Source organism: Varanus komodoensis, unplaced genomic scaffold (assembly GCF_004798865.1).
Source record: "Varanus komodoensis strain SLA01 unplaced genomic scaffold, ASM479886v1 scaffold40, whole genome shotgun sequence".
NCBI lineage: Eukaryota > Metazoa > Chordata > Lepidosauria > Squamata > Varanidae > Varanus > Varanus komodoensis.
In genome coordinates, this window is record NW_025335942.1 from 5,535,470 (window position 1) to 5,549,711 (window position 14,242).

The window sequence follows — 14,242 nt, forward strand, 5'->3', positions numbered from 1 at the left end:
GGAGCTGCGCGCCGGGGCCGGATGGGCGCGCGCGGCCGCGGCGCGCGCCATGATGCCCGGGGAGACCCCGCCGGCGGCCACCCCCGCGGGGATCGCGGCGGAGGCGGCCACGGCCTGCGCCAACTGCGGGGCCCTGCAGCAGGTACGGCAGCCGCGGGCGCGCCTCGGCCCCGGGACGTCTTCGGCTCCGCGGCGCGCCTCGGGGCATGTCAGGAGCGCCCTCCGCCCCGCGCTCAGCCCGGCCCGCGGGGCGCCTCCTCGGAGGGGCGAAGCGCCCTTGCAGAGCCAACCCCCGGGCCTCCCTGGGAGGAACGAGGCCTGCAGCTCCTGCCATTCCCCCCCGGCCTCGGGGATGATGGGAGTTGCGAGGCTTCTTTTCCTGGCCAAGCAGGCGTGGGATAACCCCCCACCCCAGCTGTAGGTTCGTTTATTTTGTCATATACCAAACTCAAAGCAGCTTACATCTGCTGCTCTCAATCTCATCCGCGCCACAACAACCCTGTGAGGTTGGCCGTGATTGGCCCAAAGTCACCCAGTTGGCTCCGTGGCCAAGCGGGGACTTGAACCCAGATCCCAAGCCCCAGTGCTGTGCTCTTAACCACTACAGCACTCTGGGTCTCAGTTTGCATCGGTTACAGCCCCCTTTATGAGATAGAAGTTGTATTGTGGAGTGTTTTGTATGTACAGGCAGTGGGCAGGGTGAGAACTGGAAACAGGGAGTCCGAAAGAAATTTAGTCCCAAAGAGAGGTCCATGGTCTGCTCTTGAACATCCCAGACCACCACAGGTGGAATAAAGGGATGGCCCTTTATGTGGAAGCCTTTAAAACTGGGCTCTCCAGGGGCTTGAGGGAATGCCTGGCGGTTTTTTACAAGGTCATTTCTGGCTGTATGTTGTAGTTGTTGTCAGTTCTTTAATTTTATAAGATTTTTATTGTCACTTTATTGATTGTTGCAAACTGCTCAAGGAGTTTTGGCTAAGGAAAATAAATTGAATAATAATCATAACAGGCTCAAGTTACAGGAGGCCACATTCTGATTGAAGAGCCAGAGAAAAAAAATCCTGTTTATATGAGCAATGCAACAATGGGACCAGTGACCTAGGGAGATCTTGGGCTCTTCCACACTGGAGGCCTTCAAAGGGCAGATGAGCAGCCTCTGTTGGGGATGCTTGGATTTGGAGTCCTGCACTGAGCAGAGGCCTGGATCAAATGGCCTTACGGACCCCTTGCAGCTTCACTGTTCCATGATTCTAAGTGACAATCACCTTCTTAATAGAGGTTGCTTGCATTGTAGCTGCTTTCTACACAAACTGCCTGGCTTTAAAGGCAGTAAACACACACAGCAAGATAAAAATGCAAGTAATATGATTGTCAGATTTACAATTAAATGCCCTTTTGCCACCATGAGTATGGTATATAGACTTGAAACAGAACAGTACTTCGAATAATACTGACGAAGTGAAATCTATATTCAATAATTTGTTAAAGGTGCTTCAAGGCTCTTGATTGTTTTCGTGTATAAAATTATGCTGTGTGATAGAATCATGAAATTTCCAAGTTTAATATTTGTTTTGTTAGAATATATGTATGAATGCAATTAAATTAGCAATGAAAAAATGGTCCTGACTGGACAGCTTAGTTTGCCAGGTTTCTTTGGACCCAATCCTATGAATGTCTACTTAGCACTAAGCCCCAGAGACTTCAATTAGACCTATTCCCAATTAGATGTGCTTAGGATTTCTGCCTGAATGGTTTGATCATGTTTCCAGAGCTAAACTGAGGATTTCAGTATGGCCTTTCCTAGGTCAGGGGATTTAGTTCCAAGTAAATATGTGAATAAATATGTGTAAAGTTAGGGTTTTATCAGTTGGGAATGTAGGAATACAGTAAAAGCCCAAAATAGAAACCATCAGCATTGTTGTGAACAAAAGGACAGGTTTATTATATGGTCTTACAGTGTCTATTTTGGCATTGTCATGTACATATGGTCTGCCCTAGATTCTGCAGTATTGTTTTTGTACAAAGCTATATATCTAGGCATGGGTTGGATCTGAAATTTTTGTTGACTAAGTATGTATTTATGGTTGGGCCTTACACCCAAGAGGATCTGGGATGGTGTTCTCCATTGTTGCGTTACCTTATTATGGCAAATATATCTTATTTATTTATTTAGAATATTTTTATCCCATCCTATTCAAACCATTTGTTTCAGGATGGCTTACAATATAACATAAATAAACAATAAATACAAACAATCAAGGTAAAATGCGACTAAGCATCATTTTGTAATTTGATAGTTTTTTAATATACCCTTTATGTTTGCTGATATTCCTTCCCTGAAAATAAAGATAGCCTTAAAAAAATAAGCACTTAGGACCTTCCACATGTTTTGACCAACTCTCATCAGCCCCAGCCAACATAGCCAGAGGGAGTTGTAGGCCAAATGTCATGTTGCTTGACCTTCCTGTAAAAGGTCAAGGATGCATAGGCTAGCAGTGCAAGTTTCTGCATCTCTACTCAGAAAAATTCCCACTCAGTTGCATCCTTAGCATCCTGATTTTGCTGGCTGAGAAGGAGGAATAAAATAAAAACTAAACATAAAAGATCTCTTCTTGCTGTTGCCAGAGTGTAGATCACAGAATAATCAGTTCAGGTTGCAGCAACCCAGATTCAGGCTGGACATCAGGAAAAGCTTCCTCACTGTCAGAGCAATAGGACAGTGGAACCAGCTGCCTGGAGAGGTGGTGGGGTCTCCTGCACTAGGGGCATTCAAAAAGAAACTGGACAGCCCTCTGAGTGGGATGGTGCAACGTGGTGTCCTGCAACAGCAGGGGGTGGACCTGATGGCCTTCATGGCCCCTTCCGACTCTACAATTCTATGATTCTATGAAAAAATGGTCAGCACTTCTGTGAGTGAAACGTCTTAATGGGTGAGATTGCGTGATCTGGTCAGAAACCCGTGTAAACTGGTCACAAGCTGTCTAATTAGCATAATCACCCTTTCTGCGTTTGGGTTGAGTATGTTGGATCCCAGCATCCCAGGACTCGCCTTGAGTTTCAGGATGGTTTGTAAGCCATCCCAGCCACCCAGCTTTACCACGTGGCTTATTTCCCTCTGTGATTGTGTGAACATCATCCATATGCCCGTCTCGGTGTCATTGCACAGAAGGTGAAGGAAGTTGTATTTGAGAGCGAGTTCAAACAGATATTCCTAGGAAGTAAATTAGGAATAGCAGAGGTGTTGTACCACACACCTCATCTATTATATCCCATTTCCCATCTCAAAAACCCTGGAGTGGTTCATGACGTATAACCAAAAAATGCATTTCAAAAAGCAGAGAAGGCTCTTTGCCATCTTGCTGCTGGATGTGACTCCTCACAATGCAACCCAGACAGAAAGTTCTCCCCTGAACATTTAGTGGTCTTCCAGGTCTATACAGGGCAAGGCTGTTGATATAATGCTATCTAAAGCTGGTGAGCCATCAAGTAAGAGTAATAGGGTCACACTCCCTTTCTCTCCCTCTCCTGATAAATTGATAAAGGTAATCCAGCTAAGCGGTCAAGGTTGATTCTGTCCCTTATTCCTGTCCCTCCAGGAATGTCTGTCTGCAACTGGTTTTGCACCACCTTCTCGAGCACCTTGCTCAAAAAGGGGGTATTAGCTAGCGCCCAGGGGATAGTTACTATAGTTATTATTTCTGGAACTGGTGAAGGCTTTTCCAGAAGTGATCAGACTACTCCCGCTTTAAGGGCAAGAGGGATCCTTCACTCAAGATATGATCGTCGCTTCCTGGAGCCATCACGTTACTCTGTGTCTGCTGCTTCAAATCAGCCATGATGGGCAGAGGAGGATACGTGGTTGCTTGAACTGATGCAGTCATCTCGTCTGCATCCTCAGGCTGCAGCAACTGGAACAGTTTCTAGAAAACTGGGCAAGGTGAAAAATCTGGCACTACAGTAAGAGGGTTAAAATGATTATGGGCACTGCAGTTAAAATAGCAGTGCAAAGCTTGTTTTGAATGCAGTCAGTAGCATGACATCTCACACACGGTAAGGCTGCAGTCCTGCGCACACGTACCTGGGAAGGAGCTACTCTCAGCCCAGTGGGTTTTGTTTCTGCATTAGCATGCGCTGAATGGGCTGTAAATACTGTGCCAGGCAAAATTAACCATAGAGAACCCCCCATTCATTAAACTGTAAACCTACCCCATCCTAGTAAATAAAATATCCTTGAATAATTCAAGTCTGATTTGCTAATCATATTTGTTAGTGTTTGAAAGAGCCAGCACTTTGGATTCGGCACTTTAAACTCCACTTGTTTCATAAAATGGACTCTTTGCCTGAACTAAAAGAAGTCTTGGAAATATTGTATGTGTTAATTTTTTCCTTGATTCATGTGCTCAAACATTAATTAGTTTATATGCAAAAGATTGAAGAGTCTGAAGCAAGTGAACAGCAAAAGATGTTGGGAGGCTGTGCACACAGAAGGGGGCTGGGTGGCCAATGCAGCAGGCTGGAAATCCAATAAATAAAGAACCTTTCATCCCTGCCCATAGAACAAAAGACCTGGTTTCAGGATCAGTATGCTCGGCAGATGCCTCAGCTGCATGTTTCCTATACCAAGTACCTGTATTCTGCAACGCTCTGGCATACTGCGTGCTTAGGGACCTATTGAAATGCTGTCACAATCTGCTTGTCCCTAACCTTGCTCCCTTTGGAGTTTGCGACCCGCTGCAGCAATATTACTTTCATAAACTGGTTGCTTTGCTTTGCTTCGTTTGGTTTGTTTTTCCACTCATTGTGCAAGAGAAATATTTACGAATAGTGTTTACATTTCCTGATAAATGCCCAGTGTATCCATTTCAGGCCTTAGTGTGAGGAAGTAGGATGATGTCTTTTTCTGGATCTCCACTTTTATTTTGGGGACTATGAGAATAAACTTGTAAGCTGCTGTACCTTCTGCTGTTCCAGCCTTCTCTCTCTGACTTCCTTTGCTCACCTTGTCCCTTCTTTCATGGCATAATCCTGCTGCTGTCCTGCCAAGCATTTCTAGCCAGTGTGTTGTATAAATTGTAGATCCCCAGCCCATGCATAAAAAATGTTTCTTTCACAACTCCGGACTGGTTTGTCCGATACGAAATGCTCTTTCCTGATGGCTTCCTGCAAAGTTTTAAGTGAATAACCCCAAACTGAGGTTTTGTTTTGTTTTGTTTTGTCTTGTCTTGTTTTGCTTTCACTCCTCTGTCCTTCATACAGTTTTTTTTTTGTTCACATTATCTGCAGTTGGGTTACTTTCACTTCTAGTTGTTGGAACAGAGGTCACATTTGTAGCTACAGGGAAAATAAAACAGCATCTGGAGTGTAAGGCAGACTATCAAATGTATGGATAGGCAATTGATGGACTTGGGAACAGGACGAAGTTAAGTTCTGTGGGGAGCATGGATTCATCCAGAACGTGCTCATTCAGAGACATTAAATGCGAGTATTGGTTCTCGTTGCTGTTTGTCGTGACTTTAAAGATCTTAACTGGCATATCATTGTTTGCTGTTGCAGGAGAATGAGTGAAAGAAGCTGCGTGTGTAGCAAATAGGGATGTGAAGGCTTGAATTGCCAAAACAGATGGCAAAAAATTGCAGAAGCAATCCGAATTGTCCAAAGGTTGCTGGGAAAAATAATTTCCCCCCAGTTTCTTTTCCATTTTTCTGAGCCTTTTTCCTCAGGCCTTCACATTTTTAGCAGCACGGGGAAAAGAGCTGAGACGTTGCCACCCCCAGTTTACGGGTCTGTGGAACAACTCACCATTTCTCTCCACTTCATCCTGTGGTTCTGGTTCATAAAAGACCACAACATGTTTGTGTTTGCATGTGTGCATGTGTGTGATGTCACCAGTGATTGCTTGCTGCCATTTTTCTCTGACTTCCCGAAGACCTTGCTTCTTCCCGAGGACTCTTACAATGTTGCGTTAGTCCTCCAAAGGAAATTCTCTGAGCTGCTCATCACCTGTGATAGCTTTGGGAACTTCCACTAAATGGTGGGGAGGGGTCAGCTGTTCATCAGCACCAAATCCGAAATGGCAGTCCCACTGGATTGGAGACCCTTGCATGCCATTTTTATGATTGCCCACCCCAAGGTTTCTGGATCCTTAGTAGTTGTGTTAGAAAAGCACAGTTTAGGAGGAATAACTTGCATAACATAGAAACATAGAAACAGAGCGAATCAGAAGGGACCTCCCGGGCCATCTAGTCTGACCTCCGGCACCAGCCGGCTCCGCTCACGACATGCCCACCATGTGCACGTCCAGCCTGTCCTTGAACACCCGCACCAATGGGGCCTCAGCAACTTCTTGTGGAAGCCCATTCCACACCCTCAGGGTTCTAACTGTCAGGAAGTGCTTCCTGGCATCCAAATGGAACCAGCTATAACCAGCTAGAGCAACTGAAGTTGCCTCTTCTACCTATCTGGGGAAGGTGCAAGAGCCTTCCTTCTTTGGTGTCTGGATACCCCACTTATGTTACACCTCCTTGTAAAAGGATGAGAGGCATACCTGGTAGATAGTTGCATGGCTTGGTGACCTGCACGGACCATTGTGCTCCCTGCAGGTATCTGGGGAAATCATTAACTGTTCAGGGAACTACAAAATTAATCAGAAAAAAATTGAAGTGTATTGCAATAATCAAGTTTTTGTAGCATTTCCTCGTGTTTGTGTCTGCATTGGAATAGCCATCGTATGTGCCAACTCTGTGCACAATCTTGTGAATTCTAGTGCAATTCTGTGTATTGCCACTCCAAAGTACGTTCTGTTGAGTTAAGCTTTCAGGTTAGTGTGTATACAACTGCGGAGTAGGAGAGCAATCTTGTGACGCCTGGGAGAGCATCCCAAGCAATACCAGACAGTTCGGTCTTGCCCCTGCGGCCGCAGACAGTGTTATGACTCGTGAGGGGAGTCGGAGCTCCAGCCCCCTCCCCTGTCCCTGCACAGCTGCTGTGGAAATGTTGTGGCAGTGGCTTCCCAAGGCCATCCGTTCGGCCTTGGAGGGAGGCAAGAGGAGGCATTCTGGCAGGTGGGCTGAGGAGAGCCCGGGGGACAAGGAATCCGGCTGCATTTCAAGCGTCTGGCAACTTGCCTTCACTTGACATGCTCAGAGACCCATCTAGAGGGACCTTGTGAGCGCAGCACACTGCACTGAAAATCCCCTTTGTGGCTGATATTCTATTGTGCTGGCAGGAGCCTGGTAGGATCCTGGACATGCTGAAGCTTCCGGATCCAAGTCTTCTCTATAAAGTTTACTGTTTCTCCAGGCAGCTCACTGAAAATGGGGCCTGTACCCATTTAAGAAAAATATGGTGTAACCTCCCATTGAAGGTAGAGAGAGAGAAGCCAAAACTAGGCGAGGAGATATGAATGGTTATGAGTTACGCTTACAAAGCAGGCGTGCGCAGGTGTCGGAGCGAATGCATCCCTCATCTGTTCCAAAAGACGCGGGGTTTGTGCTTGCACTTGAAAATGCGAGCTTTGCTGTACCAGGCCAAGCCGAGGCCTGCCTAGCCCAGCATTCTTTGTAGGAAGCCAGTGCCCGGTGTTCCCTGGGAGTGGGTTGGTGGCCCTCCGAGCACCTTCTGCCTGGGTGGATCGGCCTGGATTTCTTTCATACACGTTTGCCTCGTGCTTGATGACTGGCAGCTAAAGCTGATGCCACTGAAAAATATTACACTTGACGTGAGCCTGGGTGGTGGGAACGCTCTTTCTGGGTCATTCACCCATTCGTGGTTGGTTATTCCTGTTCAGAACGTAGTTGGGTCAATTAATTAGTCAAATGTGTTCAATATTGGTGTAGTATTGAAAGCTTCTGGGGCTTGGATTTAACTACCGGCAGACTTGGTTAGATGCCTGAGTCATGTGGGCTTCAGTATACACAGCTCAGTTCTTACCCAGGATTGTACCCTTGTGATGACAGAAAACCTCCAGCCTAAAGTTCTGCTCAGCTTTGTTCCTGTTTCTGTTCCTATTCCTGTCCCTATCAAAGGTTTCTTTTCACCTCCCTTCCTTGTGCCAGGCTTCTTTTGCTCTCTGCAGCACATTAAATGTTAGTAAAATGTATCCAGTTTGGGATTCAAGTAAATAAAATCAGAAGGCTGGGAGGGGGCTAAATGCCTTAATATTTACCATTGTGGTTTTATTTCTTTGCAGAATTTAAATGAATATGTAGCTGCCTTAATTGCGTTAAAGCAAAAGATAATTGATACCGAGTAAGTACATTGCTGTCTCTCTTTGTTTGGAGGTTTGCGTTGATGGGCACATTTTGCCTCTTGAAACCCCATTCAAGCCCACTGACATCAAAGCATCTCCGTAGAACTGCAGTTTATGGATATGGCCCTCGTGCAACCTGGACAGCCAGTTTTTTGGCATAAAACTACAGTAGTTCTGTTAGGGCACAGTCCAGGGAACTTGGAGAGGGGAACCCCATTCTCAACCCCATCCACGAGGCTGGAATGATTTTCTGACCTAATAGCTGGAAATCTGAGCAGCCCTGCTTGTTTAGTATGTATCCTTATCCCTTAGCTCTGGAGGGCTCTACCTTTCCTCCTGCAAGGAACCCCAAACAGCTTCCACACTCTTCTCCTCTCCATTTTATCCGAAGCTGTGTGTGGAAAGTGTAGCAAGTGGCTGGACTTTGAGAAAGGAGGAGACTAGCATAGCGCTCCTTTATGCGGCATAATGTGTGCAAAGCAGTGGCTGGTGGCGCAACGCAGAGGAGGCATCGCAGGGCAGAAGAAGCTGCTCTTCGCTGTGATTCGAAAGAGCCTAGCAGGCACTGCCAACACCCTGCAAAACTCCAACCGTTTTCTGTTTGTACTAAGCCCACTGATACATGTGGACACGCTTTTGCTCAGCAGACCCTAAATTTTGCCAGGCTTGGGTCATGTCTTTATGCTCGAAGTGTGGATCTGCCTCTGACTCTTTCCACTCTCCCTCTCTTACAGCCACCTGTTGACCGAATACCAACAAAAGTGCAACGATATCCTTTCTGGTCCAGAAAATTTTTGTTGGGCATACGCACTCCGCGTGAGGAAGGTGCCCTGGTGGGAAATCCAAAGTATTTGTCGTTGTTGTTTTGGAAGGCGCACGTCAAAAGCTATGCAATAATAGTGTGTGTTGGATTGCCAAATGCCACAGATGTTGTTGTTGAAAAGGTAGCGGCGTTCATACACAGAGATCTTTAGGGTGCCATCTGCCAGAGCTCAGATTACCCACAGTTGCATCAGGCAGTAACGCGCAGGCCGGGAGTAGCAGCCGCGGCAACTTTGGCAGAAAAGAGGCACCCCGTTTCCATGGCAGTGGGGACGGCTTTTGTGCCGTATGCTCAGGAGCGATTGTAGGAAAAGGCCCACTGTGTAAACGAAACCACCTGTGTGTCCTACAGCTTCCCCGGCCGTTCTAGAATGCCGGTGCTGCAATGCTTCATGAGGCTGGGAAAAAGCGATCTGTCAGTGGAGGCGTTTTGGTTCAGAATCATGTCGGTGAAAGAGAATCCAGGCTCTTGCTTGCACATATGTGAAAGGAGTGTGAATACCCTTGCATCCTTCATAACCACCATTGGCTGATTTATTTATAAGGTGTGTATCCTGCCTTTTTTTCCAAGTGGTGCACATGGTGGCCAACAGCAGTGGAATACACAGTGCAAGACAAAATATAAAAATCATAAAAGTGAGCCAAGTAAAGCTCATTAGAAAGAGATAAGAATGGTTGTCAGTAAACCTTGTTTACAGCAGCTGAAAGTCAATCCATCAGGCCAACAGCTTTCTGAATGGAAATGCCTGCCCACTGGTGGAAGGTCGTTGGAAAAGGGTCTCGTTAGGCTTCCCTTAGACAGGAATTCCAGAGCCTGGAAGCAGCCAACAAGAAAGCCCGCTCTCAAGTTTCTGCCAAATGCTTTTCTGATGCTGCCAGTGCAGAAAGCATGTGTTGTAACGTAGCAACTGGGTTCAGAGTGCCATGGAGAAACCCTAGAATTAGCCATGGGTTCCGGGTTGGTTTGCACCCCACTCCAGCCCGCCAGCACCTGTGAGGGTAGTTACGCTAATTAGACAGCTCATGACTGGCATGTGCAGGAAGGGAAGATACCGTCAAACGTGTTGTATGTGTAGCAAACCATAGCCAGTAACTTCCGCTCCCACTTCATGTAACTGACTTTTGCGAAAAGAGGCATAGAAATGCATGGCTTGATGGTGTTAGGACATGAGGTTGTGTAGCAGTTCTTGGCTTCTTGTCATGTTATTTCTGCTCTTAATGTGGATGTACTCTTTATGGACATCCTCGCCTGTATAATTTGATAGACTGAGAGATACTGCTCCTGAGCAGGGTCAGGGTTTTACTTCTCGAATGTGTATGGCAAGACATAATGGTAACCAATGTGATTCAGGTTTTCTTTAACTAGATATCACAGCTTCAGTTTGCTAAAAGGTAAGTTAGCTAATTCCATTTGGATTCTTCACTGTCTGGACTTGGGTGTCTTTGAGGCAGTCTGCTGGATGGGTCTCTAGGTGTTAATAACTGACTTTGGTGTGCCTTTGTTTCCTTCCTAAGGCAACAGAGCCTTGGGAAGAGTAGTTCCTAGGGAGATAAGCTGAGTGTGAGATGCTATATTATCAGAGCATTAAGGTTTGCTTGTGTTACATGACTTGGCTTGTGACGTAAGAAGTATACAAAAGTTCAAGGCTTCCCCAGTGCTGTAAGATGTTTACATTTAAGCCCTTGTTCAGTTTCCATCCTAGTCTTTGATGTTTATTCCAGGGAAAATAATACTCTCCATCAGCAAGTGGAACAAATGTTCCAGAAACTATCACCTCTCAAAAAGTGTGAAGAAGAGCTGGGAACTGTGAAAGCAGAGTTGGAGGAGAAAAAGGTAACTTCCTCTATTTTATATCAATAGAGATTCTTATTATCAATTTCATCTCTTTACTGCCCTTAGCCAAAGCTGTCTGGGGGGCTTGCAACAGAGTATTATTTCATTTATAACGTAGTATTCCAAAGTTTACCCCACCCCACTCCATCTTACTCTTGCTCGCTCTCGCTTGCTCGCTCACTCTCTCTCACACACACACTTTTTCTCTCTCAGCACTGTATTTAATTTCTATGTTTTGCAACATTCACAGTTTTATTTTATAGTTCTGTTATGGTCTGACTTACAAAAATAGGAGATAAATTAGTAAATAATAAATTAGCAATAGGTTAGATATACCTTGACAGTCAATTATTATCTGTCTGTTGCTGATTTTATTTATTTATTTATTTATTTATTAGAGTTCACTGAAGATATACCAGGAGACACATCTGGAATACATTCGTGTGAAAGACGAAATGGACAAAAGTGATATTGTGTGAGTCATTCCCTAATAATTGAAGTAATGATAGAATTTATGCTAATAATTCCCTTCTGTTGAAATGTTGCAGAGATGGGGGATGGAGGGAGGGGGACTCTGAGAGAGGGAATAAACTCTGTTGTTTATTGTAAATTAGCTGGATCAATAGTGCTGCTTAACCCCTACTGAAATGCAACATGGTAAATCAGTTTTAGGGGCTGTGGGTCAAAGCCCTCCTTTGCATGCAGAAGGTTCCTGACATCTCCAAGTGGGGCTGGAAAAATTCCTACCTGAAACCTTCGAGGTTTGGACAACATAACAACCCACCATGGGTGACAACAATCCAAGAACAGCCTCTTGGCAGTGCAGGGGGAGGTGCTTGGAAAAAACAAGCCAACCTCAGTGACCGCGGTTCGCATGACACAACAAACCATCTGTGCTGCACAGACTTACGTAGAATTAACTAATTACCATACGTGTACCGGAGAAACTGTGATTTAAGGGGTTCACTTGAGCACGTGTGGTTATTCTGTCCAAAAATCAACCCCTTTCTGCATTACAGTGGTTGAATAAGCTAACTCAACAGACAATAGTCCTGATGATATTTTATTTCTTTTTCATTGTTTACTGGGAGAATGAAAGACTGAATTGTTAAGAACTATGTGCAATACTTCTGGAAACTGTGAGAGCCAAGATTGCAAGTTTTGGAACGATGTCCAAGTGCTCTCATTAAAAAAAAAAAGTATCGATAGGATGTAGTCAGAGGCATTGATGGAAAAACTGACCACCTGTTTTCATTTGACTGGATGAGGAATAGCGAGAGATGATTTTGTTAGAATCTGGTACCCATTCTTGATGTATCTTCTGCAGGTTTGCTGGAGTAGGTGGATTTCTAGTTGGTCACCTTCATTTCTGGTGAGGCGGTTTTAATAGCATAGAAACAGGCTACTTAACAACTGATTATATTGCTCCTATTTTTGTGAACATCCTTAATGTGATTGTAGTTGTATATGTTGTAAAATAATAATAAAAATAACTGGGCAGCAATCCATCTACAAGGGTGCTTTGTTGTATCATCCAAACCAGGCCAGTATCTCAAAATTGGCAGTGGATTCAGGTTCTGATTAAAAACTCAACTAAACCTCTACTGAACCAATTAAGGTGACACCAAACTTAAATTCAGTATTCTTATTATCATGCAGCCTAATATCAGTGCTGAGAAAGTGTGCACCTCATGTTTGGTCTGTATTTTTTTACATGATCAGGAAGAAAAAGCTGGAAACTAAAGTGAAGAAGCTTGAAGGTAATTTACGCCTCACTGTGGATGAAAATACATGTTTGTTTCTAACGCAGATGGAGAACTATTTTTTCCAGATGAAGATATTTATTTTTTTAGCTATAAGAATAATTCTATCCTACACAGGATAGAAATGAACTGTCTGCGTTGATCTATTTTTGAACATTCCAGCTGCCTTGCTCTCTGTTATTTCCTCACTTTATCCCTGCCCAATTAAAACATTAGAAGATGTTTTCCATGCAAGTTGGTGGGTTGGTTTCAGTAGACAGCTTAAAATAAGCCACTTCCACTGGCCATGGGCTTTACAGCTATTTACAAGCTTGCCACAAAAACTGAGGGTGAGAATTACTTGTTTCATACCGGCAGTCCTAAAATGATGCTCTTGTCATATGCAGTTTTCTTTCACAAATGTCTCTTTTTGTCAGTGAGTTATATGCAGAGGAAAACAGGACTTGTTTCCCCAAGCCAAGGAGCTGTTTACTGCATTTTGGAGCCTGTAAATCAAAGTCTATCTTTAGAAGAATCTCCATCCATTTTTAACAGGATGCCCTTCAGTATCTGTTGAACCACGGAAACAACAAGCAGAAGTGACACATTCTAAGCGAAGACTAATCTTAGTGTTGCTTGTGAAAATTCCTTGTGAGCTTTATGGCCAATGTGGCAGGCTAAGAACTGAATAAATAGATTCCTCTCGGAATGTGCACAAGAGATCTTCTAAACTCCCCAACATTTTTACACTGGGAATTTGAGAAACTTTTGTAGAGATGTCATTCCCCTGGTCATTTCTCCTAAATTCACATAGGAATGAACCTAAGTCTCTACTTCTGTGGAAGAAACTGAAAAGGAGCTCTTAGGAAAATCATAGTATAAGCTGCTCCTTTTCTAACTCTGTTGGGGACTTGTAAGCCAAAATGCAAGACTCAAACAGAATGTTTAATAGTAACTTCCTGGATAAACTTGTCCCTGGTGGTGCCAACCATGGAGTATCAAGTCTGTCGATGTCTCCACTGATTCCGATTCTTATGCTATAAGAGAATGTTGGGTTTTGGCTTTAAGAGTGTTCACTAACAACCCGGTCCATGTGGGAAAGGCCGGTACCTGGAGAATTTCCGGTCCTTTGCCCACTGTGCACCCCTGCCTCTCTTCTTTCTCCATCCTCCCTTCCATCCAACACCAAGACCACGGCCTCAAATGGAGCCAGTCTGCTTTTCCTGCCGTGTTCCTTGGTCCCCCGACCTGAATGCAGCCTCCAGGCCGTGACACTTACTAGCGATGCTTCTGTCTTTCTGTCTTCCTCCTTCCCTTCCCTTCCCTTCCCTTCCCTTCCCTTCCCTTCCCTTCCCTTCCCTTCCCCACCCCTGGTCTTGATAGGTTGTTGTTCCCATGGCTTCTGAGTCAGGATAACGTCCATATAGTATCCCTTCAAGTGAGGGAGTGCTTTCTCAGGGGAAATACGCACTGGCTGGACCATTCTGCCTCAACCACGGCATCGTTCCCCAGCGCAGCCCCTCGCTGCCGGCCCCTGCCATAGGAGTGAATGAGTGCCATTAAGCAAATGCACAGCACGGAAGGCAGGCCCCATCA

The 14,242-nt window shown here is 45.0% G+C and overlaps 1 protein-coding gene across 2 annotated transcripts in view; it reads left to right on the top strand.

Annotated features, from left to right (window-relative positions):
• The first annotated feature begins 41 nt into the window (after nt 1-41).
• The window catches only part of ICE1 (interactor of little elongation complex ELL subunit 1), a 36,047-nt gene continuing 21,846 nt past the window's right edge, over nt 42-14,242 (top strand). The window contains exons 1-7 of one of the 2 annotated variants that reach the window (XM_044442861.1): nt 42-142; nt 8,189-8,247; nt 8,983-9,017; nt 10,444-10,462; nt 10,793-10,904; nt 11,303-11,379; nt 12,627-12,664. In XM_044442861.1, the coding sequence (XP_044298796.1) occupies nt 50-142; nt 8,189-8,247; nt 8,983-9,017; nt 10,444-10,462; nt 10,793-10,904; nt 11,303-11,379; nt 12,627-12,664 (433 nt within the window). In that variant the 5' untranslated portion in view covers nt 42-49. Of the gene's footprint in view, nt 143-2,853; nt 3,938-8,188; nt 8,248-8,982; nt 9,018-10,443; nt 10,463-10,792; nt 10,905-11,302; nt 11,380-12,626; nt 12,665-14,242 lie in introns of those variants that run through there. The other variant, XM_044442862.1, reaches the window with a different exon arrangement.